At 54.8% G+C, this 24520-nt stretch overlaps 1 protein-coding gene and 1 long non-coding RNA gene across 2 annotated transcripts; one reads left to right on the forward strand and one right to left on the reverse strand.

The window, feature by feature from the left end:
- Positions 1 to 2035: 2035 nt before the first annotated feature.
- Positions 2036 to 19407, reverse strand: LEMD2 (LEM domain nuclear envelope protein 2). The gene is made up of 9 exons (XM_045074719.1): positions 18608 to 19407; positions 16957 to 16997; positions 13867 to 13942; positions 10766 to 10842; positions 9845 to 9924; positions 8021 to 8166; positions 6846 to 6947; positions 6661 to 6763; positions 2036 to 3691 (listed from the first exon to the last, which is right to left on the reverse strand). Exons 1-9 carry the CDS (start codon positions 19341 to 19343, stop codon positions 3541 to 3543), a joined length of 1512 nt encoding a protein of 503 aa, XP_044930654.1. The 5' UTR covers positions 19344 to 19407; the 3' UTR covers positions 2036 to 3540.
- LOC123390645 lies at positions 18044 to 23814 on the forward strand. Its single transcript, XR_006605187.1, has 2 exons — positions 18044 to 18478; positions 23434 to 23814. It is a non-coding gene; the product is annotated as an uncharacterized LOC123390645 (long non-coding RNA).
- Positions 23815 to 24520: the final 706 nt, after the last annotated feature.

Below are 24520 nucleotides of genomic sequence, written 5' to 3' on the forward strand. Positions count from 1 at the left end.
GTGCGGTGTCATGGCCCCACAGTGGGCTACGGCTCACTAGGAGCATGTCATGATGTTATCATGTGTTGGCTAATTTTACCATTTCTTTCTCAGTGACGTCCCTTGGTACAGGGATAAAGTGATTGATCTGCCTGAGGTCTCAGCCAATAAGGGACAGAGCCGGTCCTGAGGATGCTGAGTGCCTGCCTGCCTCGCACTGTTCAAGCCCCAGGTGGCATGCTACCCCCACCCCCCACTCATTCCCTCTGTCTCTTCCCTGGTGTACCACGAGCCCCTCTGTCCAGATTCTCTCCTTGTCTCTAGAGCTTTCTCTGGGGACAGGGTGGAGAAGCTAGCCTGACTGTCCCAGGAGGCCTGTTTGGAGCTGAGTTACTGTCTGACCACTCCCCTGCCCCTTCCCTTTGGTGGAGGCCAAGAGGATAATGGATTTGAAGTCCATAGGCCTGCTTCAACGCAGGGATTTGTGTGTGTGTATGTGTGTGTGTGTGTGTGTGTGTGTGTGTGAGGGAGAGAGAGAGAGAGAGAGAGAGACTCAAAGTCAATGGTGTATTAATTAAGGGGAACAGCTGCTACTGCAGTTCTTATGATAAGTCAGTGACAAATGGCTGTGTTTACCTTTCTTCTGAGCGGAGGCTCCGGAAGATGCCCTAGAGCTCCTGGGTGGATGTCCATGGCCGAGATTTGTGGGGTACAACCTCTCCCTCCTTCACCACCCACAAGCTTCTTTATCTGTGCCACCAAGCCCAAGGGGGCTGTTTGTCACTGAGGAAAGACAGGTCCGCGGCCTGGGGAGGCTTGGAAGGGAGTAGTCAGAGCCACGGAAGCTTCTCAGCAATGGCTCCCACTAAAAAAGAGGCCCCTGGATCCCATCCTCAGGCAAATCCCTCCACCCTGCCCTGTCCCTTGTGCAGTAAGAGCTGCTTGAAAGAGAAGCTTGGCCCTTCAAAGCAGAGGAGGGCTGCAGGGCCAGATCTGAGGCTGAGCGGCAGAGGACGCACCTCCGGGCCTTTGTGCCTGCGCTCAGTGCTCCAGAAAGCCAGGGGCCGGCTGGCAGGGGCCTTTTGTTATCTGGCTTATTTTGATCTTGCTGCCGCTCTCCAAACAGCCTCACAGAAATAGAACCGTGCATTAACTTCCTTCTCAGCTTAAGACGAAACAGGGGAGAGGGAAAAAGAATCTCTCCCTGAAAAACAGAAACGGAAAAGGTGGGCTTGTTTCTGTCTGGGTTGTGTTTCTGGGTGCTTTGATGGTCAGTTTCTCCACAGAATTTCCCGCAGATGGTGCTCCTGCACCAGCCACCACCTAGAAGTGGGCCGTTGTGGAGGGTGCAGCAGGGCCGACAGAGAAGGACGCCAACCCCCATGCCTGCAGCTCTTCCCCATACCCCACTGTGCCCTCTGGGTAGGGACTGTCTTGGCGGAGGGCGATGGGACCCCGGAAGCTCCGTGAACCCTTGCGCTGCAGACCCCCATATGCCCTGCGCCCTCCCTCCCAGACTGCCCCCGGGGCCTCCAGAGCAATGGAGGCCCAGACACTGGTCTGTGGCAGACATTCATCTCTGCCTCCTCAGAGAACACAGTCTGCAGACAAGGAGCCCCAACCAGCCTCACTCTGCTCTTCCTTCCTCTCCCTCCCAGGGCTGAGAGGGGCTGAGCACCACCCGGGAGTGTCTGGGGCCCTGCGGGGAAGCAGAAATGGGGCCGAGGATGAAAGGTTCTACTGACCCTCGCCCCTTGCACACACTCACTGGGACCAGGTGGGCATGTTTTGAGCTCAGCCCGCCTGGTATGAAGGCCATGTAGAGTGATAATGGGGAAACTGAGGCTCTGGGAGGTTTGGGGGCTTGCCGGAGAGCCTGTTGGTGAAAAGGCTGGGTCCCACAGCGGGGTGGGGCCAGCCAGCCATGGGAGAAGGCTCAGGGCCCCTAGTCAGCCCACCCCACCCTCCTCTTCTGCTGACCTTTTGGCAAGCTGCCATCCCTTACAACGTCACTCTAGGGGGAGAAAGGGGGAGAACCATGGACAAGAAACACATCCATTTTTAATAAATAGTTTATTTATCCAATAGTTTCAACCCTGATATTGAAGCCTGTTGCAGTGTTATTCTTCTGGCTGGAGCCTGATTACGACTGTTTCTTTGCCACGGGGCTGGCACTCAGATTCCAGCCCCGCCGATCATCCAGATATCAGAGGAAATGAGAGAGTATTGCTCAAATGAGGGAGACTGGAGCTTTATTAGAGAAACAAAAAATACCAGAAAGACCGAAAGGGGGTGGTTGATGCCTTCTGGAGGCAGCTGTTTCGGCCCGCTTGCCCCTCTCCCGCCTGCTGCGGCTGAGAACATATGGGAACGCGGCTCTGCCGGAGAGGCTCCCCGCACTTAACTAATAAGGCCCCCCGCCAGGGCGGTTCTGGAGCCGGGCTCCGCGCCGAGGGCTGGCGGGCTGTGCTGGGGGGGCCGTGACGAAGGTCTGCAGCGGCGCATGCACGCTCCCTGGCGGCCAGCAGGGGGCAGCCGTGCGGCCGCCGCACACCGCGCGCCCCGCGCAGCTGGGGTCGGTGCCGCCAAGTTCTGGCTCCACTGCCTCCCCGTGGGGTGGCTGTGGTCGCCCTAAGACACGGTGACCGTCGCACACCGGAAGCGCGGCGCTCCAAAAGTACCGGAATGCGCATCGTGGCCCCACACAGTGCCGTGGCTGCGGGGCTGGTCTAGAACGAATACTCTGTGAGAAGCACCGCTGGAGTCCCGGAAGCCCGGCCCTGGGAGGCTGCCTCCGGCGGCCAGAGATGGTGGCAGCGGGCAGCCCTACCCTCCTGTCTGCTCTCAGGCCCCTGTGCCTGCTCCAGGTCCTCTCAGGAGGCCACCCTGGCAGCTCACTCCTCCTGACCTGAGGGTTCCGTGTGCCAGGACCTGGCATTTCTAGAGAGTTCTTCTACAGTACATGTTCTACTTTCTAGCACCTTACCCCTTCGGGATAAAACAGGCCCCACCCAGCTAGAGGACAGGCTTTCTCCCCTCACCCTTGAGCTCCCAGGTAACACCCTCTGAAGGCACATGGACCCAACTGCTCCCCAACCCCTGCCGCCCCAGCCTGCCGTCCCGACCCGCCTCCCAAAGGCACGATGCCCACCCTGCTGAGTGCTCGCCAGCGGTGGGAGAGCTGTAGCCCACCGAACTGCACACTTGCTCTGCAGGGTCTCACGGCTGCTCTTTCGTCTTTTCCCTGCATCAAAAACAAACCCTTCTCCCTTTTTCTGCCAGCAATCAGGGCAGAGAGGATCGGACCAACACAGAGGACAAGCTAGGCACTTGGCCTCTGGCTCTTCCCCACCGCTGCCCTTCAACGAAGCCCATGCTTTCCTACAAGCTGATCTCTGCAGAGTCTTATAGACAGACCTTTGGAACCGGAGTCGGGAGGAGGGTGAAAGTCAAGGCAAGTGTGAATTCAGCACTGGCAGGTCTGGTGGCCTTCTTGTGCCCCTGGAGGGGACTGGCCTGGGATAGGCCGACTGGGAACAGGCCCCCCTCCCCGCCTGGGATTTATCGCTCGGAGTCAGAGAAGGAAGAGGGCTTAGTCCATCTCCACACCAGCATATCTTCTCCAGCCACGCGGTGGGACTCTGTCTGGATTCGGGATTCATTGGACGCCAAGAACTCCACAGCCCGGTCCCAGACCCGCTTCATGCGCCTCCTGCAAAGAAAGGAGCCAGGCTCAGCAGGCCAGCAGCGCCCCGGGAGCTCCGTCTGGCACTGATCAGAGAAGCGAGTGGGCCTGTGTAAACCCTTTGTACAAACCGAGGCCAAAAATCCAGGAGCCCGGATGGAATTTATCTGTGGGAGGAAAAGGCGTCAGGTACTAACAGAACTCCTGCAGAGGAGAGAAATTTCTTGAGCCACAGAGAAATGATTCCTCAACCTTCTCTGCTCTAAAAGCATTCAATTAAAGGGAGCTGAAGGGAGCCAGAGGTGGCCAGAGTACCCCCAGGTGTCCGAGTGGGAAGGGGCTGTGCCGGCCTTGGCCAGCTCTTGCTGGGGCCTGTTCCTGCAGCAGCCCCGGTCAGGCGGCCCCCCACCAGTGCTGGCTGCATTTTAATGCCCCATGTGAGCCAATTAAAGAGTGGCCACTGGGCTGCTGAGCCCAAACTCCACAGTACTTTGGAGCACAGGAATGAGCTCAGCATCTAACTGGGGAGGCCAAGAAACCAGAGCTACTCCTGGAACCAGAGCTACCAGGCAGGGCCCCTTCTCTGTTGGCTCCCCGGGGACTTGCAATCCCTTGGACAGCCCCCTATAAACTCTTTCCCCTCCAGGCTAGACAGGAAGTTTCCAAGGCGGTCAGGGAGGGTTGCATTGACATCTTCTCTTTGAGTCCCTGTGTTTTGTCAGCTCTGCACACTACCTCCTCATGCCCCCTCACGTGGAGAGGGGCTAGGGGTACGTCCATGTGGGAGAAGGAGAGGTTCAGCCTGGGGGCGGACAAAGGAGCCTGAGGCGGCCTGTGGGTCAGGAGTTAGAGTGAGGGTGCCAGGGCTTTCTATCTCGGGGGTCAGTCCTGCCACCAACAACCCCTCAGACGGTTCAGCAGTCCCCAGTTGGCTGGTCTCACACCAGCCCTCCTTCTCAGGCTGCCCACGAACAGGTACTGATCGACGCCCTGCTAGCCAGCTGCTCTTAGCTCCCCTGCCTTCCTTGCCAGCCAGGCTCCCCAGCCCTCCTTCAGCCCCAAGGGCAGGCGCTCCTCTGCAGGGCCGAGGACAGTGGAGGGTTTGGCTGTGATGGCAGTGAGGGCTTGGCTACGCAAATCAGGGGCCCTGGGAGATAAATTGAGGGGCTGAGAGCCAACAGGGGGTGAGTCTCCTGGGGTTCACTGCCAGGGCTCAGTCCCCATGGACCGCCATTGCACCTGTGATCTCTGCATGGAGGCTGGGCAGCTCAGGCCCAAGACGAGCAGTGGTGGTGCTCTTGCTCTTACTCCCGTTGGTGTGCAGGCCCCACCGAACGGAAGGAAGCCCGAGAGCGTCAGGGCTGCCCTCGGAGGAGCGTTCTAGGCTAGGCGCTGACTTAATGAGTGGTGAGGCCCTCTCCCGACACACCCGCGCCCCACTTCCCGAGGACCGGTCACTACCCCACAGCAGTTTCCTTATTCCCTCCCGGGAAGCAAGGCCAGGGACTTGGGCTTCTTCCTCACAGCCTCCCCGAGACCCAGGGGTGTGTGACCCATAGCAGGAGCTCAGTAAACATTTGTTGAGTAAATAAGGGGCTTCCCTTTGCAAGGCAGTGTTGTTATCTCCACTTTGGACGAGGAAACCGGCTTGGAGGGGCCATTACCCATGGCCACATGAGGACTCTGGGCAAGCCAGAAATTTGGTGGCAGCATGAAGGCACCAGGTGACATTGCCCCAGAGGGCCATGTGGCTGCCTTGTGCTCACACCAACAGCAAGCACTGGCCACTGCCGGGGTCCAGCTGCCCCTGCTCAGCTCCTGCCTGCACCTCCCCAAGGAGGAGGGGGGCCTGAAAGTTCTTAAAGCATCTTCACCTTTAAAAGGGGTCTTCAATGTTTTACTCTATCAATTCCTCTTGGGTTGCACAGAAACACCACCAGCAGCTGCATTTTCTTCAGCAAGTTCTTAGTCTCCAGGTGCCTCAGTTCCCTCCTCTGTAAGATGGGACACTCGCCGCCGTAACCTCCCATGGCTGCAGCAAGGAGTGAGTGAGCAGGGTGGTGTCTCCTGAGGGCCCAGGGCAGTGCCGGCTCCCAGTGAGCACTCAGCCAGTAAGGGCTCGGCACCCCCTGAGGGGATGGCGTCTGGTCCCACACCACAGCAAGCTCTGAGGAGGGCCCACAGCCTGGGCTAAAGTCGTGGCAGGCGCTGGGGACCCCATCCTCCAAAGCTATCCGTGCTGGGTTTTGTCAGGCTCCATCCAGCATCTGCGGCCCAGGCATGACCGTGGCCTGCTCCCCTTTCCCGTGCAGCTGTGCACCCTGGAAACTGACCCCAGCCACCACTGCAGAACCCTGCTCTCTGCTACAGGCATGCACATGTACATGTGCACGCGTCTGTGGGACGCACGTCACGGTATTTTAGGTAATGGGTCATGGTTCAAAATGTTTGCAAAACAATCTCCTCCTGGCTAGTGACTGATTCAAGAATATACAAGTCACCGGTTCCGGCCAGCAGGGCCTCAAGGAGCGTGTCACTTGCAGCTTCTGGGAATGTCTTCTGCCCATGAGAATGACCCGTCTCTCCCCTGCTGCCGTGACAAGGGAGATGTTGCCCCCACTGCGGCAGGCTACCATCTTGTGACCAGGGGGAACTCTACACCAGCTCACAGAGTCTGCGGAGGCGGGGACCATAAGCATCGCAGAGAAACGGAACCAGAGACCCGACTCTTCTGTTCCCAGTGTCCACAGGACTCTGGACCTCCACTCACAGAAACCCAGCCTGAGCCACCGCGGAGAAGAGGGTGCCAGTCACCCAGAGTCAGCCACCCAGAGTCAGTACAGACGCTCACAGGGGCTTGTTTCTTCCAGAAGCTTCTTTCAGAGCTGCACTTGAGCAGTGGCCAGAGGTGGGCACAGCCCTCTCCCCGGTGCCCCTCGGGCTGCACTGCCCGCCCCCAATAACTGACGCTCTGGGCCTCCTCCCATGGCACTCACCGGCTCTGTGGAGGGATGAGGGTGTCGCGCACGTGCAGGATGCCCACGTATGGGTAGCGCTCCATGTCCTGCTCCCAGTCCACGTAATGGTCCTGGACCACGTCTGCAGGGCAGGACAGAGGGCAGGACTGAGGGCAAGGACCTTCTGGCAGGTGCCAGGAGTCCTCTCCCTGGGGGCCACGCACCTATAATCTTCTTCACCATCTCATACATGGCTTGTTCCTCTTCTTCCAGCTTCCGCCACCGGTATTTCAGGAGGATCAGGAGCCCCCATAGGAAGGCCAAACCTATGAGGGAACACGGGCCCCATGACTCCGTCACATCCCTCCTGGCCGCTGAGCCAGTGGCCAGATCTCAGGGTGGGCCGGCCGCCATGCCGGAGGCGGTGGGGGAGCAGCACCAGGGTTCTGCCTGCATGCCTGCAGCGTGTCAGGCCCAGGCCACCCGCAGCAGACGTGGGCCGTGGAGGTGCAGGGGGTAGGCAGGCTATGAAGTGATCATGCTCCTCCCGCCGGCTGTCACCACAGAGGCCTCCCCAGCTGCCCAGATTGCGGCTCCTCCCAACCTCATTCCGGGCCTTTCATCTGCTCCCTTGTGAACTGGAACACGGCATTTCATACATATATACATGTGGGGCCCTTTGTATTCGGAGACACTGCTGCGGATAATGATGTCTGCACCCGGCGGCCTGAGGGAGGGAGCCCTGTGCACGCCCAGATGGCCTGAAACTTGTAACTCTGCCAGCTCTGCAGAGCGGCAGGTCCTGTGACTCGGCCTTTGGCCTTCAGAGACGCCCCGAGGTCTCTGCTCAAAGGCAGCCCCTGATGTCAGGCGACAGGACCTGTGTTCGGATTTGTAGCTCAGCCCCCTGGGCCTTTCCCACTTTCATCGGGTACCTAGAGCTCCCAAGGAGATGTTTACATTGTTCAGGGAATAAAATTAGGCCAAGGTCCTGCTGCGCCTTCTCCTCCTTTGAAAGGCTTGCCCTCTGAGGCCCTGGAGGGTTGTGGGGAGATGATGCTGGGCTCCCGCCCCGGGCCAGGCTTCCCCCCACCACTCCGACCCCGGGGACCCTGATCGTCCTGACCCTGATCAAGGATATTTTCCAGTTACCCTCATGCTCCTGCCACCAATCTCTAAAGATGACCTAGAGCAGAGGCTGACTTGTTCATCTCCTCTGTTTTATTACACAGACCTCAGGTTCACTAGATAGAAATGAACTCTCAGGGCCTGGGTTTCTAGAACTCATCACTCATGCCTAGGAGCGTCCCTGAGCCTGGGCTCTGGGGAGGTGCTGTGTGAGCAGTCCCCACAGCAAGGATGGGCTGGGGTGGGGGAAGAAGGGCAGCCGAGGACTTACACCAGAAGAAGATGAGCACATTGGTGACCGCGGTGAACAGGGCGCGGCTCAGGCGGCAGCCCACACCCATGCGGGGGCGGGCAGACTCCAGGCAGACCACTTTGTCCACAGTCGTCACCAACTCCGATGGATCTTCCCCCTTCAACCTGAAACAGGACATGGGGCTGCAAAGACGTTCCCAAGCTCCCAAGAGCCCTGGGATCAGCCCTACTTTAGAGCAGATAGAGAAAAAAGGAGGAGCTTTGAGGCCTCTACTTGCTTATAAAATTGACTTAGTATCCTGGCTGCATGCTTTCCAGAAATTTCCCACGTTGGCTACTTAGAAAGAATAAAGCTTTAAAGACGGCAGCAGGCTTGAACCCCTACCGCTAAAGTGAAGTCCCCCTCTGTCGGGTCTTTTGACAGCCCCTCTCAGCATGTGGAAGATTAAACTGTAAATTGGATTCCCACCTCCCAGCACAGAGAAATGGAAATGTTTACTGAATTGCTGGCTTTGCACTGCATGGCAGGAACTGAGAGTCTGGGAGGGTGTGCTTTTCCTCGGTGACGGTGACGGGGATAAGAAGGCACATAGGCTGCTTAAGAGTAAAGATGGGGTGCTGTGAGGCTCAGGGAAGGACAAGCAAAGGATTCTCCGAGGCCAGGCCCCGGCCCCATCACCTCCAGCCTGGCCCCTAAGAGGTGATGTTGGGATGTGTGGGGATGCCCACGCCTGCACCTTCTTCCGGCTAGTTGACAATCCCGCGCTCCAGACCACACAAGGGAATGCCCAGTCTCTGAAGCGGTCCAGTACCTCACGACCCACTCTGAGCACCGGTCATCTGAGCTGGGCTTGGACACTCTCCTGACAGCCTTCCCCCAATGTGAAAGGGTGAGTGCCATCATTCTTCTATGCTGGCAGCTTTGGTGAGTGCTGCGGAGGATAAAATCCATATTCTCTCCTTCCCTGTTCCTAACACAAAATCACTCAGCCACTCAGGGAAGCTTTTTTTTTTTTTTTTTAAGCCAATGAATTTTAATCGTGCCCTGCATCCAGTGAGCAAGCTTTAGGTTGAGCTGCCCAAGGGGCTTCTGGTGGAGGCGAGGCCGATAGAATTAGTAGTCTGGGTGGGTTAGAATGGAAGGGAACAAAACCCTAGAGTGTATTTGAATATCAGGAGCTGTGGCCTGAACAGAGACTCCACAAACCCTGGAAAGCGAGAGGGAGCCGGATGGGGGTAGTGTGGCTGGTGCGCCCCTCCCCCACAGGCTGACCAGCCAGCTGGGGCTTCTCAGGAGGAAGAGGGGGCTTGCCATCTCTACTAACAGAGTTCCGCAGAGACAGAAATGAGGTCGAACTGCCCAGTCAGAATAAAATTCAGTATTTCCTTTTGCAATGTCCATGCTGAGTAAAAACCAACAGACAGAAATGTTTCATCTAGGAAGGAAAACTAGCAGCGGACAAAAGGAAGTGCAGAAAAATGCCTTCTCCAGCAACCCTATGGAGCTGGTAAATGCAAGGGGCGCAGAGTGAGTTACTTGAAACGCTTAGCTAGAACACTTGGCTCACAACCCAACACTTGGATTTTGTGTCTTATCTTCAAATGGCTCTTTATGCTGCTGGCCCCTGCCCCACCCCCAACCCCCACTGCCCTGGCCCCAGTGCTGCTTCTTTCCATTGCCCCGCTGCAGGCTTAGCCCACAAGGACTCAGCAGGGAGACCTGCCTCCAACTTCCGCCCTGAGACACATCTGTGAGTGCTCAGCAGCCGGCCAATGGGTAAGGACCATGGCCGCAGGGGCCTGTGGCAGTGTCGCCACCCTGTGAGGCCCCGCCCACACTCACCAGATGCCCACGTCTTTGTTACTGCTCAGTATCCAGGTCAGTGCGGCTTCAAACTTGGCGGAGGAGTTGCCAGTCACATTCTGTGGGAGGGAACAGGAGATTAGTGCTGTGTCTGGGCGGATCAGCTGGAACATTATTCTCCTCCTGGATTAAGGAGGCCTTCTCCCGTGTCCTCTGCAGGCCCCAAAGCCCCGTTCTGCTAAATGCACAATAAAGTGGCAGGTGGAAATCTGGCCGATGAGAGCCAAGAAAGAGCTCTACTGGGAGGAGTCGATGCAGAAGCACACAAGAAAGCAATGTAGGCCTGAGGTAGCCAAGACCACAGCATCTTCTCAAGGACCAAAGTGTGAGGCCAGAGAACTGGCAGCTCATCTTGGGGAAAATAAAAAAAAGGGGAAGGGGGGTGGGGGCGGGGTAGGGTGGGAGGCCGGTGGCCAGTCCCTGCTCCGCTCTGGGCCTCAGTTTCCTCATCTGGGAAATGACAAGGAGCTAGGTGACCCTTAAAGTTTCTGCTGGCCCCCAAGTTCCAGAATTCTATCAAACTGGGGCCAGGCCAACAGTCCAACAGACCCTGAGCAAACTACACAGCGAACATAAAGTTAAGAGCGGATAGGCAGAGTGCAGCTCCGTAAAGCTGCTGGGAAGGAAAGAAAAGTGGGGAGCAAGTAACAGGGCCCCTGGAAAGAGGCAGCAGGCCGGCTCACAGCCCACCTTGGACCAGTCACCCCTGCTGCTGCCCAAACTGAAAGTAGCCTAACACTCAGAACTAACTTTAAGGAAAAAAAAAAAAAAAAAGGGAAAACAAAAAAGCCAAAAAGCAAACACAAAACAAAAAGGGAAAAAAAAAAAAGCAGGGCTTGCAAGATCAGTACAAAAGCATGAGGACCTCTCGGGAATGGGTAAGCACCGCAGCCTACTTACTGCTAGGTACTCCTGGGCTTCCATTACAGGAATGCATTTGCTTTTTAGCTTCTCTGGATTTCCACATTCAAAATTACCTAGGAGGAGAAAACACACATTCAAACACAAAGAAGAGGTGGAAAAAAAATTATTCGGAAACGGCCTAAAAAAACTGCAGCGAGAATCAAGCCATCAGCTCTGATGGGGAGCATGTGGCCCCGCGACTCCAGCTTCCGTGGGGCATCTTCACTCCGCAGCAAGATCAAAAGCCACTTAGCTTGGATCGATTCCAGATCATTAAAACCTGACCTGCAAAGCAGTGCGGTGATTTGCATTAAATGACTAAAAAGCTGCCCAATCCTAAGGTCTGTTTGCAATTGATCCCTAAAAGGATCAGACAGATAGCTTTGGAAGGTACCAGAATGGCACTATAAATAAACGCAACCTGGGAGAAAAGAAAGGCTGGGAAGCCGTAGGCACTGCAGGGATTCTGACCGTGACACAGGCAGGTGACCTGGTTGAGGGGTTCTGGGGATGTATGTCCAAATGCCCCACAGAGAAAAAGGGTGTCTCTGTGCTGGGCAGTGGGGCCTCAGTGTGGAGCCCCAAGGTGCTGTTCCCATCTGAGCACCCTAGGTGACCAGCTCCCACCTAGGAGGAAGCCCACCCAGGGACATCTCCTTGGAAAAACCTCTGGCCTGTAGGGGAATCCTGTTGAACCAAATTACTCTGGACTTGGGGGCCTGCCACAGTCACTGGCTCTCGACAGCCCACTACCGCCCACCCACCACGTGCTGCTTCCCGCGGGTCACCAGGCTCCTTGAGAGCAGGGACAGCACATGGTGCACCTGCACAAGACCCTGAAGCCACAAACTCTTAACCTGGTGCCGCCTAGGGGCCATGGAGGGCCAGTCTGTGTGCTGGGGGAGGAAGTGGCTGAGGATTCTCAAAAATCTTGAGAATGAACTACAGCTTATCCCTCTAATGCCGAAGTTGATTTTGACTTTAGGGGACCCCTGAGATCAAGTTGGCTTCACCTACCCTGCCCTGATCGCCCTGCCCCGCTTAAGCCTGCCTGGATCATGGCCATGGTCTCCTAATTGGTTTCCTCCTCTCCCCCTTCCCATCCATGTCTTATCAACAGGAGTTTAAAATGATTCTGCTTAAATGGCACTACTACCCCTGAGCTGCTGTCGCCTTGGCATTCCTGGCTCCTGGCTCCTAGCACCTCTCTCCCCTGCTTGAAGGCCTCCCTGGCGTTCACTGCCTACGGAGATCAAGCACCCGTGGCCTGCCGTCCACAACTGGGCCCAGCTGACCTTTCCAAACTCCATCCCTTGTTTCTCCTTCCCCTGTGAGGCCAGCTGCTTCCATCCCTGCCCCCGTCATTTCCTGCCTCTCTGGCTCTGCCTTGCCCCCCACATACATAGAATCAACCTTCCTTGGGCTTCAGGGCCTGGTACAGACACCACCTCCCCTGTGCCACTTTCCTGACTGCTCTGGCTAAAAGGCAACATGCCTCCTGGAACTTCTGGCCTCTCGGTTCTCATCCAGTCATGCCTCATAACAGCCAGTGGTCAGGGACGTAGGTGGTGTGTCTCTTCTACTAGACCAGAAGCAGCCTGTTAGCTGCAAAGGCCAGCACAAGGCTCTGCTTACAGGTGATCTGTGGGGGTGGTGGGGTGGGTATAGCCTGGTAGAGCCCTCATTCCCCAACAATGAGACCCTAGGGTTGCCCCTGACTTGTCAGAGGGCAGAGGGCTTATCAGAGGACAAGAGGCACTAGGCTCCCTGATGGCATAAGCCAGGACCATAGTCAGAGGGCAGGAAGGAGAAATATCTACCAGCATCCACAGCTTAAGACAGAGTTTCTCTACTTTATACCCTGGAGGTCTTCTGAAAATGCAGACTTTGATTCATAGGTTTGGGATGGGTCCTCAGAGTCTGCATTTCCATCCAGTAACCTCCTGAGTGATTTGACTGGTTCCCGGACCACAACTGAGTCACAAAGGTCTACAATACCCTCTTGGGCCAGAATTTATATTCCAAGCACTTGGGCCGCAGAGAAAGGCCCCTGAGGCCTACGGTGCTGTGAGCTCCCACTCCTATTGCTCCTCCTCCAAGCTCCCAGATGCCTCTCTGCCCATCACCAGTCTCCTGCCGTTCAGGAGGAAGGTGGTGGCAGAGCTCGGGCCAGTAAGACTGGCCCCAAGGGCTGAGGGCCCAGTACAGGCCCATCTAGCCTCAATTCCCTAGCAACAACTTTAGAAAAGGCCCCACAGGTCAGAGGTGTCTCTGGAACATCTCGTAAGACTGAATAGCTCCATCTGGTTCTTGTGCCAAATATATTTCACCGGGGGCACAAGCTTTGGTCATTACCTATGTTTTTAGCAAATGATTCTTAGAGGTGTGGGGACGGGTTATCTCTGGCCTCAGAGAACAATTTTCTAAATAAAACAGTAGGGGAGCCTTCCGAATGGATGACTTTTTAGGGGGTATTCATGGGGGTGCTGAAAATGCCCTCTCCTAGAGTACAGGACTTCCTTTTCATTTTGTTAAAAAAAAAAAAAAAAAAAAAGACCCAAGACTACTTGGTGGGATAGGAAGATGGTTTCTGAGACAATAAAGGACTTATCCAAGGTCCTCCAGCCAGATGGGGTAAATGGGACCAGAAGTGACCCCGGGGCCCTGGCAAGCTGGATGGACTTGAGTGTGACTAGCCTACCTTGCCGACCCCTGGCCCCTGCACAGGCCTCTCCTCCTGGCCTGGCCAGCCACCTGGTACAGGGAGGCCCTCTAAGTCAACAGACCTGCACTGAGGAGACCTAGGGCGTGCCACGCCCCCTCCAAGGCAACATGAATGCCCCAGACCTCAGGTAGTGGGCATCCGGAGAAAGCAGAAAGGCTTGGGGCCAGGAGCCCTGGGACCCTTCCAGGGGATATGAGAACCAACTGTAGGCTGAAAGGAGATGTGACTGAGTGGAAAAGTGGGGAAGGCAAGGCGTGGTTTTGCAGGATATCTTCCGGGAGACATCTGGCATCTTAGCCGCCTGCCAGCCAGCCCCCACTCAGCTGCTGAGGGTGAGAGCCCACCACCCTGGGGCTCTGAGAGAGGCACTCACCAGCTTGGATGGCCAGAAAATTGTAGAGCTCATGCAGCAGCTCCAGCAAGGCCGCCTTCTGCTTGGCCTGACAGAACTGGAAGAGCACAGGACAAGCAGTCAGCAGAGGGGTGATGGCCGGGGGGGCTCTGTCTATCTGGCTAGGCCTCCTTGTCTGTACTGTCAAGGGCTGAGCAGCCCGGAACCCCGCAAAACCCACATTCTCCAAAGGATGGGTAAGTATCTGGTTAACCATAAAAGCTGAGGGAGAGCTAAAAGCAGCCCCGGTTACTGTCTAAGAGGCACCCCCAGCCTCTGTCCTGTAACTCTCCTCGGAATGAAGGCCATGAGGTTGCGGGAAGATGTGGTCAGGCCTCCGTGGTGGGCCAGGCAAATGCCACACTACCACGGTCTCGTCCCTCCTTGGGCCATTCCCGTCTGTTTTTGGAGAGCCAGGTGTCTTCGTTCCGCCCATAAATCATCTACTGTATGCATGAGCTGCAGCAAAGGCCTCATCCTAGACATCCAGATTCTAGACTGGAACTGTGATATCTCTAGGCATCTTGAAACGGGGGAACGAAAGTCACCCGTATGAGGACATGGGCACGGGAATACAGGCACACCTAGCTCTCCTGCACCCGCAGCTGAATTGAACCCATTTTGCTAGGCTGCTAGCTTGAGAATATTTAAACGGAAGGCTGCTGTCCTTGAGAATGAATGACAGGCCACGGGCTGTCAAGAGTCTGCTCCGACTCCTCACCACAATCCTGACCGCACCCCAATTTCTCAGATGAAGAGCTCAAGGTTTAGAGACCTGCTAGGACCCCAAGATCCCACAGATACCAAGTGCTGCAGCCAGTCACCTCTAAGCCTGCCGCCCCCTGTAGACCTCCCCTGGGGTGTCATTGGCCAGGGCGCCTGACTGACACCGAGGGCCAGGGCTTGGGGCCTGGCATGACAACTGCCGGAGGAACCACAATAATATCCTTCTTGGACTCACTTGTGGCCCTCATCTGCAATGTGCGGGGCTTGGTTTCTCATAGTCTCAGAGGCCAAGATATGTAACCTCGTGTTGCTTAAAGACCCAAAAGCCTTTACAGGGTACAAAATGGCAATACCAAGATTTACAAGTATGACCATGAACATTCTAAGACAACTCCCAAGTCTGTAAGTGGAATCAGGTACCCAAGATACCTTTTAAAGACGAATGAGACGGGAAATGTTGATGATAGAAAATGTAACTGAATATACACAGAGATTCCAATTCTATAAACATACGTACGCAGACAGGTGAGAGGGGGAAGGAAACGCCCCCAAAATGTCAAAGGCGATTTATTATCTCTTGGTGGCAGATTCATGGCTGATTTTGTCACACTTTTCAAATTTTCTACACTAAACATCTCTTACTGTCACAACCAGAAAGAAAGAAAGAAAGAAAGAAAGAAAGAAAGAAAAAGAAAAAAACCCACAAAAGGACAACAAAAGTGGTCACAATGAGCTCTGTTCCAAACTCACCGACATTTAGGCAAAGCAGGGCTCACACCACCTAAAGGGAACAGGACAGAAGGCACCAGACCACGAGACGGCCTGCCTGAGATAGCACACCCACTCCCAGCCTGTCCACACGTTTTCAGCAGCACAAAGGCAGAAAGAAAAACGCTAAGTGTCATCGTTGGCTGAGAAGGGAAAGAACATGTATATCTATAACTCCAGTGCCCATCTGGGTTCTGGGGGAGCCTGAGAGTCGCACAAAGAATGAAACTTTCAGCAAGAGCCTCACCAAAGCCAAGAAGCGCCTCCCAGTTCCTGTGTCCGCCCTTCACAAAGACCAAGAGCATCCTGTGAAATCTCAGCTCAGTGGCGCCTGCTGACGATGCCAGACCCTGCTCTCGGATGCTCAGAGGTTGTAAGTCCCCAGTCTGCTCACTGGGCACGTTTTTAGCAAGGCCCTGGATTGTGCCTGTCGGGGCTCACTCAACTGGGGTGAAGAACCAAGAGACAGAAACCAGAGAAATCTTACAGACTTGTTGCCCATTTTCTGCTTTCGGGGTTCAGAATTCTAGTGTTCCGTCTGGCCACTACCTATTTTTCCGGGCCACTTCCTGTAATCGCCAACTGTGGTTTGCACAACACGAGGGAGCTGAAACTTAAGACGAATCTGTTTTCCCAAAACAACTGAGAAGAGGCAAAGATACTTGGTGGATGAACGCAATAAATGAATGTTAACAACAAAACAACCCTTAATGCACAGCAGAAGCCAAAGAAGAGATGAAACCTATTATCTGCCCCAGGCCACCCCTTCAGTGACATGGGTAAGAGAGTGAACACATGACCCTGTATTGTTTCTTTCCCAGCCGCTGGGCTGCTAGACGTGGAGACTGAGGCCTCCAGAGAAGCCTGGCACTGCACACTTAATAATTAGACTACTAAGTCATGCCCTCTGGCAGCAAAAGGCTCCTCCTGGTAGGATTTATGACCTGAAAATTTACTGCCTCCTATCTTCCCTAGACTATCACCAGTGCCAGCATCCCAGCTCCCGGCTAATGCTAGGGGCATGAGTCATAAATGGATGGGGCTGCTCGCCTTCCCCAAATATTATTTGTAGGGAACATTAAAGCTTCATAAAACAAATCTATAGAACTGGGAGGACTCATTCTACTTCAGATATATTTAAAACAACCTCCCCCCATCCCATGATGTTTCAAATCCGAACGGCACCCGTCAGTCAGCCACAGACGCACTACCAGAGGGCATATGGACCTGAGAAGCCAGCCTCCGGGTGCTTAAAACCATCAGCCCCCACCTTCTGCATCCCCCTAGATTGACTCAGGCAGAAGATCAAAGTCCCCAGCGCCGTGATTGATGGGAGAGCTTCCATAACAAGCCCAGGGTTGGATCCTGGGAGTTCAATTCTCTCTGTTTCAAATACTCCTTCGCCTGCCACAATTGAGTCTGACACAAACACCACAGAACACGATGTGATTCTGGTACATTACAGGAAGCACTCCTGAAAATGAGCCTATTATGATCTTTTTCGGGGCCAGCTTACCTCCTGGCAGAGGCTAACATCCTTGGGAGGAATAACAAAAGCTTAGAGGAACGCAGACTCACCTTATCTGTTTTGCTCTCACAGTCCACTGGCAATAATTTCACTGAGACCAAGAAAAGAAACACAGAGGAAATTAAACGTGTGGGTGGAGGAAAAGACTGCAAGAAAGGGACCAGTCTCAAAATTCAGGGGAAGTAAAACATTACCAACATAAGGGTGGGGATCAGGAAGGTGTCATCTAAGTGGCGGCATTTTTAAAACACAGACAGTAACACGTAAGAGTTTCCCAATCCTGGATTAGGAATGAGGATGAGGGCAGCTAGGTCCAAGTCCTAGCCGGAAATGATGAGCCACAGGCTCTTGGGTAACTCAACCACTCTGAATCTCCGTTTCATTTGTAAAATGGGATCGATAAAGCTTCCCCTGCTTAACTCAGGGAGTTAACCTCCAACAAGTCAATATACATGATGGTTTTGTAAATTGCCAACAGTGATATGTTGAACAGGGATTAGTACCATCATGGGAGGGGCGCTCCAGGTAAATTTCAGTATATATCCAAGAGCTGTGGTCTTAAAGCCTCTCCAGCAGTAAGTATGACAGTAGACTCACTGTTGTGGTACCAGTACAGTCCCACGACACTCCGGGGTCTGCTTAATTTCTTTAGCAGGTGGATAAACTGCTCTCAGAGCCAAGAAATTATTTGGGTGTGTGCACAAGTCTGGTATCCCCGTGAGCCCACAGACTCGTTCGTATACCCAAACACCCATCTGCTGCAAGAGCTAAGACACAATTTAGCTTCTCCCTCCATCTTGGCTGTTCCTACCAGGCGTGAAGAGATGTGGCCTTGGCCTGAGGCTGGGAGCAGGATTAATCACGATGCTTTCCAAAGAATATAAAAAACTGGTGCACTCACAATGTCACTTTATACTTAGACTTTAAATTTATACACTTTACCCTTTAAATTTATAAAGAAATGATGTCTATGTTGTTTTCTGTTAGACTAAAGCCCAACGTTACCCAAGAGGCAAATTTCCCTTTTAAGAAACATACCAATCCTCAACTCTTTAGGAAGCATACTGTATCCTGCAGACCACTTATTGGCATGTCTAGTCACTGAAGTGTGGACAGCAGCATGGCTGGGAACATGAACCCTCTCTGCACACACTCCAGGAGGATAATGCAAGCAAGGATAAATGCCTCCATTTATATCGGTTTAAACTCTTCTGGTGCTGCAAAGCTGGGAACCCAACCAGATCTGATCTGTGGGCAGTGAAACCTGGGGTGCCTTCAAATGGGCACTAACGTGTGAATGAGCAAGAGATCCAAGTTAAGAAAGAACGAAAAACGAATGGGGGTGGACCTGTCTGTTGGATAGGGGTGTGGTTTTCTCTAGATGGGGGAAAACCAGAGGTTGAGGTGGAAGTGACTAGGAATGAAGACTGCTTCCAGCACGTGGTTGAAAGGGAGGTTGGCAGGGAGGGTTAAGGCAGAAAATAAGAACAGCAGAGAGTGAAGACAGAAATTACTGCGGGAACTCCAGCCCTCTTCTCCCACAGCGGGAGGAAGGAGAGTCAGGGTCTGGAGGTAAGAAGACAGCCAGAGGCATCCGACAAGGCCCCGGGAATGTGCAGCCTGGCGCTGGGAGGACCGGGTGGCCGTTCTGGTGGACACTCGCGCGCCCGGGGCCCTCCCCTGCGCCGGCCCGGGACGTACTGTTGTCCTCCGCCTCCTGCGGAGCCGAGGGTTTGCCCATCTTCACCCAAAGGATGCCCAGGAAGACGACCAGCAGCCCCAGGCTGGCCCAGAACAGGAGCCGGGACAGGTAGCGCTCCAGCCGCCGTCCCGCTTCGGGCCGGGCCCGCGCCGCTCCGGCCGGGCCAGTTCGCGCCGCCCGCGAGCCGGGGCGCGGGTCCGCGCCTAGGAGGGCTGAGGGTGGCCGTGCTGGGGTCGGGGTCGGGGTCGAGGCCCACCAGCGACGAACTCCGTGGCCCGGCGCGGCCCTGTCGAGCGGCCGGGCGTCCTCGTCCTCCTCGGAACTGCCCCGGACCGAGGTGCGGCGCCTGAGCGGCGCAGGGCGGGCGGGGTAGGCGAGGCCGCGGCTCCCGGACCAGGGAGCCGCGGAGGCCCCAACATCGCCGTAGGCCCCGGAGGTCGCGTAGGCCGAGCCCGAGACCGACGAAGAGAGCCAGGGCTCCGCTCGCAGGGAGGCCGCGGCGGGCCGTGCTCGTAGCGGCGCCTCCTCCCGCAGCCGGGCCTCCTGCCGCAGCCGCTCCTCGCCCCGCAGCCGGGCCTCCTCCCGCAGCCGCTCCTCGCCGCGCAGCCGGGCCTCGCCCCGCAGGCGGCGCAGCTTGTTGCGGTAGACGTCCCGGGTGGTGTCGGTGATGGGTCCTGGCTGGAAGCCCAGGGCCTGCAGCTCCCGCCGCAGCTCCAGGTCCGACAGGCCGGCCATGGCCAGGACGCCGCCCCCCACCCACCCCCGGCGCGCACCGCACCCGGAACTGCTCCCGCCGCGGCCGCGGCGGAGCAGGCGGGGCCCCGCGCCATGATGGGAAGGTCTGTCTGGGTCGCCATGTTGAGAAGGTCCGCCTCTGCCTGATTGCCGGCCATGATGAGGGGGTCAGAGTCGGCCTTTTTGGCCGCCATGTTGGGGAGGTCCGAGGATTTTTTTTTTTTTCTTCCCCCCCTCCTTCTTCCTTTTTTCTTTCCCCTCCTTGCTCAGTCCGTCTCCTCCGGAAGACCGATCAGGGTTTCTTTCCAAATATTCCGCCCCATGCGCGGTCCCTTGCCCTTGGTAGGCATTCAGCAAAGTGTTGATGAATTGCCTAATGGTGAAATAATGGATGAATTGCTTAATGGTGATAAGCGCCAGTGGAGTATGAGGAGATGGGATTCTTTGCCTCTGTCTGTGCTTGGGGAAGGGCTTTGTTTGGCCGTGAGCTAGATGCCGGAAATGTTCTGAGACCCTGTCCGACTTCAGGTCGAGGGCGGTAGGCCTCCGTGGTGTTTTCCTAGGAGTTCGCTCTGGGGTGGAGCTCCGAGGGGATGTAGGCCCTGTCCCAGGTCCTCTGCCCCAGGTCCATGCCACGGGCCTCAAGGAGGCAGAAGACCCAAATGCCCTTGGGCTTGAGTGGGCAGTACAGGCTTCTGGGAGGAGCCCGTATGTGTGGGTAGTGGGATTTTTCACAAGAGACACAGTCTTGTATCACTTGCGAGTTTAGGCTGGGGACTCCCAAATCCTACCGGCGCCACTTTCAGATGTGTGATCACATCCAATTAACATTTATAGTCTGCTGGCCAATAAAGTTGGTAGGGCAGTTATGAGGATTAGAAGAGGTAATTTGTATGAGAGGTTCAAACAGTGCCTGATAGGCCTCCTAAGTGGTGGTGGTGTTGTTTTTTTAATTTATTTTTTATTTATTTTCAGCATAACAATATTCATTATTTTTTCACCACACCTAGTGCTCCATGCAATCTGTGCCCTCTGTAATACCCCCCCCCCCCCCCCACCGGCCCCCGCCACTTCAAACCCCTCAGATTGTTTTTTAGAGTCCATAGTCTTTCATGGCTCCTAAGTGTTTATACTTAATCCCGCTCTCTGCAGGGGCAGCTTAGGGGTGGGGAGGGCCGTTTTAGAACCTCCCATAGGGCACCCTATTTGATTACAGGAAGTGAGAGGCCCCTAAGGGAAGCATGGGGGAGTGGTGACAAATGGAAACTGAGCTATGGCTCACAGCCTCCTATTTGTCTCCCTACCCTCTTTGTAAGCCTTCCACATCCTTCTCCAGCTTCCTGTCCCAGACGTTTGTGGCTGCCCTTGGCCTCCCAGGTACCATGCCACTGCTACCCTTCCAATGAGGTTCCCCCCTTCCCCACCCGTGGCCCAGCCCCCGCCTTGTGTGTCCCTATTCCTTCCCTGGGTCCTGGGCAAGGCCCCTCCGCCAGTGGTTTGCATCTCTGCCACTGCCACTTGCTGTCCCACCGGGGTAGTCCTACACTGGCCACAGTTGCTGGGAAAATTACAGCCTCTGCTGTCGGGCTTCCATTGTTAGCCTCCCCATCTCCCCCAACTTAGCTGTTCCCATGTGGTGCAATTTTTCTCACCAAGTGTTGTTTTCCTTTTCTCTGCCTGTGTTTGCACGGACTGCCATGAATTTGATATAGTGATTGCCTAACACATACACCACATAATAGTATTTTATTTCTTTCTGAAGCACTGTTTGCATGACAAATGAGTTGGTAACATTTGTGCAGCTCCTTGCAGCTGTGCAGTTCAATATATAAGGAACGAGCCTTTCGGCATCAATACTGGCCCCGTGTATTCTAAGAGGGCTTGAATCTGATGCTTAAACAAAGTGAACATTCTGGCACTTTGCAGAGTTATGGTCTGTTTCATCACAATGGATCCCAGGACGATTTAAAAATATGTCCTGAACTGGAGCCGCCCCCAGCAGTGGTCCCCAGTGTGGGCTTTGTCAAGCCAGGCTTGGGTTTGGGGCTGCTGCTGTTGATATACCGACCTAGGGCCCAGTGACCCCCACCCGCCAAGCCTGTTGTCTTCCCTCTAGCCTGGAACCCATCATATCCTCAGGCGTAGCTTTCTGTCCCCCTGCGGTCCATCCTCTGTCTCCGTGGGGCTTCTAGAAGTTCCTGGATATCTCGCTGTGTCCAACGGGCCTTTGGGCTCATGTGCCCCCCCCCCAGGGTGTTTGCCAATCAGTGCTCCCATGCAATGCCTGCCTCCCCCGCACCCCCTACCCTCCACCCCTGGAAGAATCCTCACCGTTGGATGGAGAAAAGTCAATCAGAAAAACCCTCACAAGGCAATCGTCCCTCTCAGGTCTGGGGCCTTTCCATGTACCCTGCCCTGGAAAGGTCCGGTTCCAGTCTGTTCCAGTCCTGGCCCTTCCATGGATTGATAGCCCCCTGGTCGCCCTCCACCCACATCGTCTGCCAGGACGCCTTCACCTGCTCCTTGCTGCACCCCCACAGTTTCTTCACTGCCCCTGGCATCTTCCTGGCCTCAGGCTCAGCCCTCGTCCTCTTCCAGCACCACTGCCTTGTGTTGGGAGCCACCCTGGAGGTTCATGAGAGCCTTCTCAGAGTTTGCCTCCTGGGTCGAGTATGGGAACGCATATTTTAAAGCAAAGGGCAATATTGCAAAGTCAGCGGCTGCCCTGCATGCCCCCCTTTCTCCTCACTTTCTTGTGGGTTTTTTTTTTTTTTTTTTTTTGGTGAGCAGCTCAGGCTGCAGGCGGTCTTCCTGATTTATTAAAGGCAGAAGAGGAAAAGCAGGCTCCAGTGTCCAAAATCTACTTAGTAACCACATCCACACATTTAGCAGAGGTGAGGGGCCTCTAGGAGAAGGCTCTGGATTCCCAGAGGGCCGGCACACTGCCGGCCATCCTGCTGACCTCTCTCTGTCTCAGCAGAGCCTTAGAATAACAACAGCCATAAATCTTTTAGTGGGTTCCATTCGCCTTCTCCTCCTGCAAAGAGCCTTGCACACATTTATCAGGTCCTTAGAGACCCTGGGGGACCATGGCCTCATCCTTGACCCACCCCCTTGCCAGCCTTGTGCATTTCTCTGGGCTTGCTTGGAACCGCATCATGGGTGGTATCACACCGTGGAACAGTGGGGTGCTGGCAGAGTGTGATTGAAAAGTGGGGGACAAAGTGGGTGCCCTCTGGGCTCAGGTCTTGACAGGAATGGTCCCAGCACAGCCCAGCTTCCGGCTGCCTTATCTCAGTGCCCCCCGGGGAAGAGGAGAGCTACCTTTCATCCCTCCAGGTTAGTGAGGCGGCAAATATTGTCACAGAGAAACGCCAGAACAGGTATAATGGACAGTCCGGTTGGCTGCTTTTCACAATCAGCTGAAAATATAACAAAACTCTCATTCTTTTGGCCACACTTTGATACCTGTGGGTAAAAGTTCCCTTAGCGGCATGGAATATGTTCCCCGATGTCAATAACGAATTGTGTATGAAGAAAAATGTAATGCTTTCAGAACATTTTCTTTTGGGCTTTGTCCATGATTAGATTATACAAAATTACAGAGTACAGATATCAGGCAATTACTCTTTGCTTTTAACTATTCAATTTCATGGCAAATCCACGTAGCTCGGTAATTATAAAATCATACCGATGTGGTTACCGAGAAAATACCTCATCATCTCCATCTTGTGAAGCGAGGCTCAGGTTGCCCTATAATTACCCGTGGTCCTGTTAAGTGTAAAGTACATTCCAGACGAAGAGGGATAATCTGTAACTCTCCGTAATTGCCAGTTTTCTGGCGAGATTCTTGCAGAATTCACGGGATGAACCTCAGTTAAGATGTGAGGAAGATCGCGGTCCTCTCCTGCCTGGTTCCTCTGGGCACTTTCCCCTTTCCCATCCCTGCTCCTGGCTGTGAAGAGCTTTAACCAAAAGCAGATCTCTCTTTCTTTCTCTTTTGTGAAAATAGGGTCATTTTTGTCTCGGCTCAACTCACACTATCTTCCCCTATCCCTCCCTCCCCACCCCCCATTTTAATTTCTTCCAGGGCTCTGCATGTCCAGTAAGCAATCGAGTCTGCTGTCCTGGAAACTGGAGGAACTCGTTGGAGAAAAAGAATTATTTGAACCGATTGTGAGAAATTGAACAGCGGCAGGAGGAGAAGGAGAGAAGAAAGGAGCGGACACATCCAACCAGGCAGCTGGGGCACTGTGCATACAGATGGAGGTGGTGGCTGGGTCCCTGTTGCGGCTCATTACTGAGAAGCACATCAGAGGCCACTGGGTGAGGGTCAGGGAGAACCTGGCTGCCACGCTGAGCTTTGAACAGGGCTGTTCTGCAGAAGGAACCCCACCCTCGTGCCACCTAAGTGCTGTGGCTGCGGAACCAATTCCGTTTTCAGAAATGCAGATTGCCTTTGGCACAACCACCTAGAGCTCTTGTTTCCTTCTTGTTACCTATTTCAACGCTGCTCTCCAACCCCAGGATCTTAAGGAAAATTCCCCTCACGCGGGCGGTGGGCGCGGGGGCGTGGGGGCTCGGAGGCTGGGGCAGGGGGAGTGGGAGTGGTGAGCGCCCCCATCTGGTGATGGGGGAAAGTAGTCTCATATAGCGACAGATCTGAGCAGAGAGGAAAAGACACAAAAGCTGTGTTTTCTGCCTTAGAAAGAGGACAGTGAGCATTTGGTCTGCTTTTTGGAGTGGCTTCCGTGGAATGATGTGAATGACACGGCGGAGCTCCGAAGGGCCAGGAGGGGTCTTGGATCCAGTTCTTCCCAATGGCATACTTTGTAGATTTCCCTGCCTTTCTTCCTCCTTTTCCTCCCCTGCCCTGTGCAGCCCTCTCCCCGTTTATAACAGGGTGTCTTGGCAGCATTTCCCATAAACCTGCAGCTGCACTTGGGCTGATCAGTACATGCATGGGAAATTGTAGGACTGGGTGGTGTAAAGGGTCTGGGTTCCCTGGAAGGTTCAGGTGTCCCTCAGCAGCAGTCACAGCGCACCAAAAGTGTCCATTCTAAGGGTTGGTTTTGTCTGGTCCCGCTAACTACCAACTGTGGCTAAGCTCCCGCGATGACTGTGGTGGGTGGAAATGCCGAAGGGGCAGCATGTCTAATTGCTGGTTACCTATGGAT

The sequence above is a fragment of the Mustela putorius genome, unplaced genomic scaffold (genome assembly GCF_011764305.1).
Source record: "Mustela putorius furo isolate JIRA1106 unplaced genomic scaffold, ASM1176430v1.1 tig00000135_pilon_pilon_pilon, whole genome shotgun sequence".
NCBI lineage: Eukaryota > Metazoa > Chordata > Mammalia > Carnivora > Mustelidae > Mustela > Mustela putorius.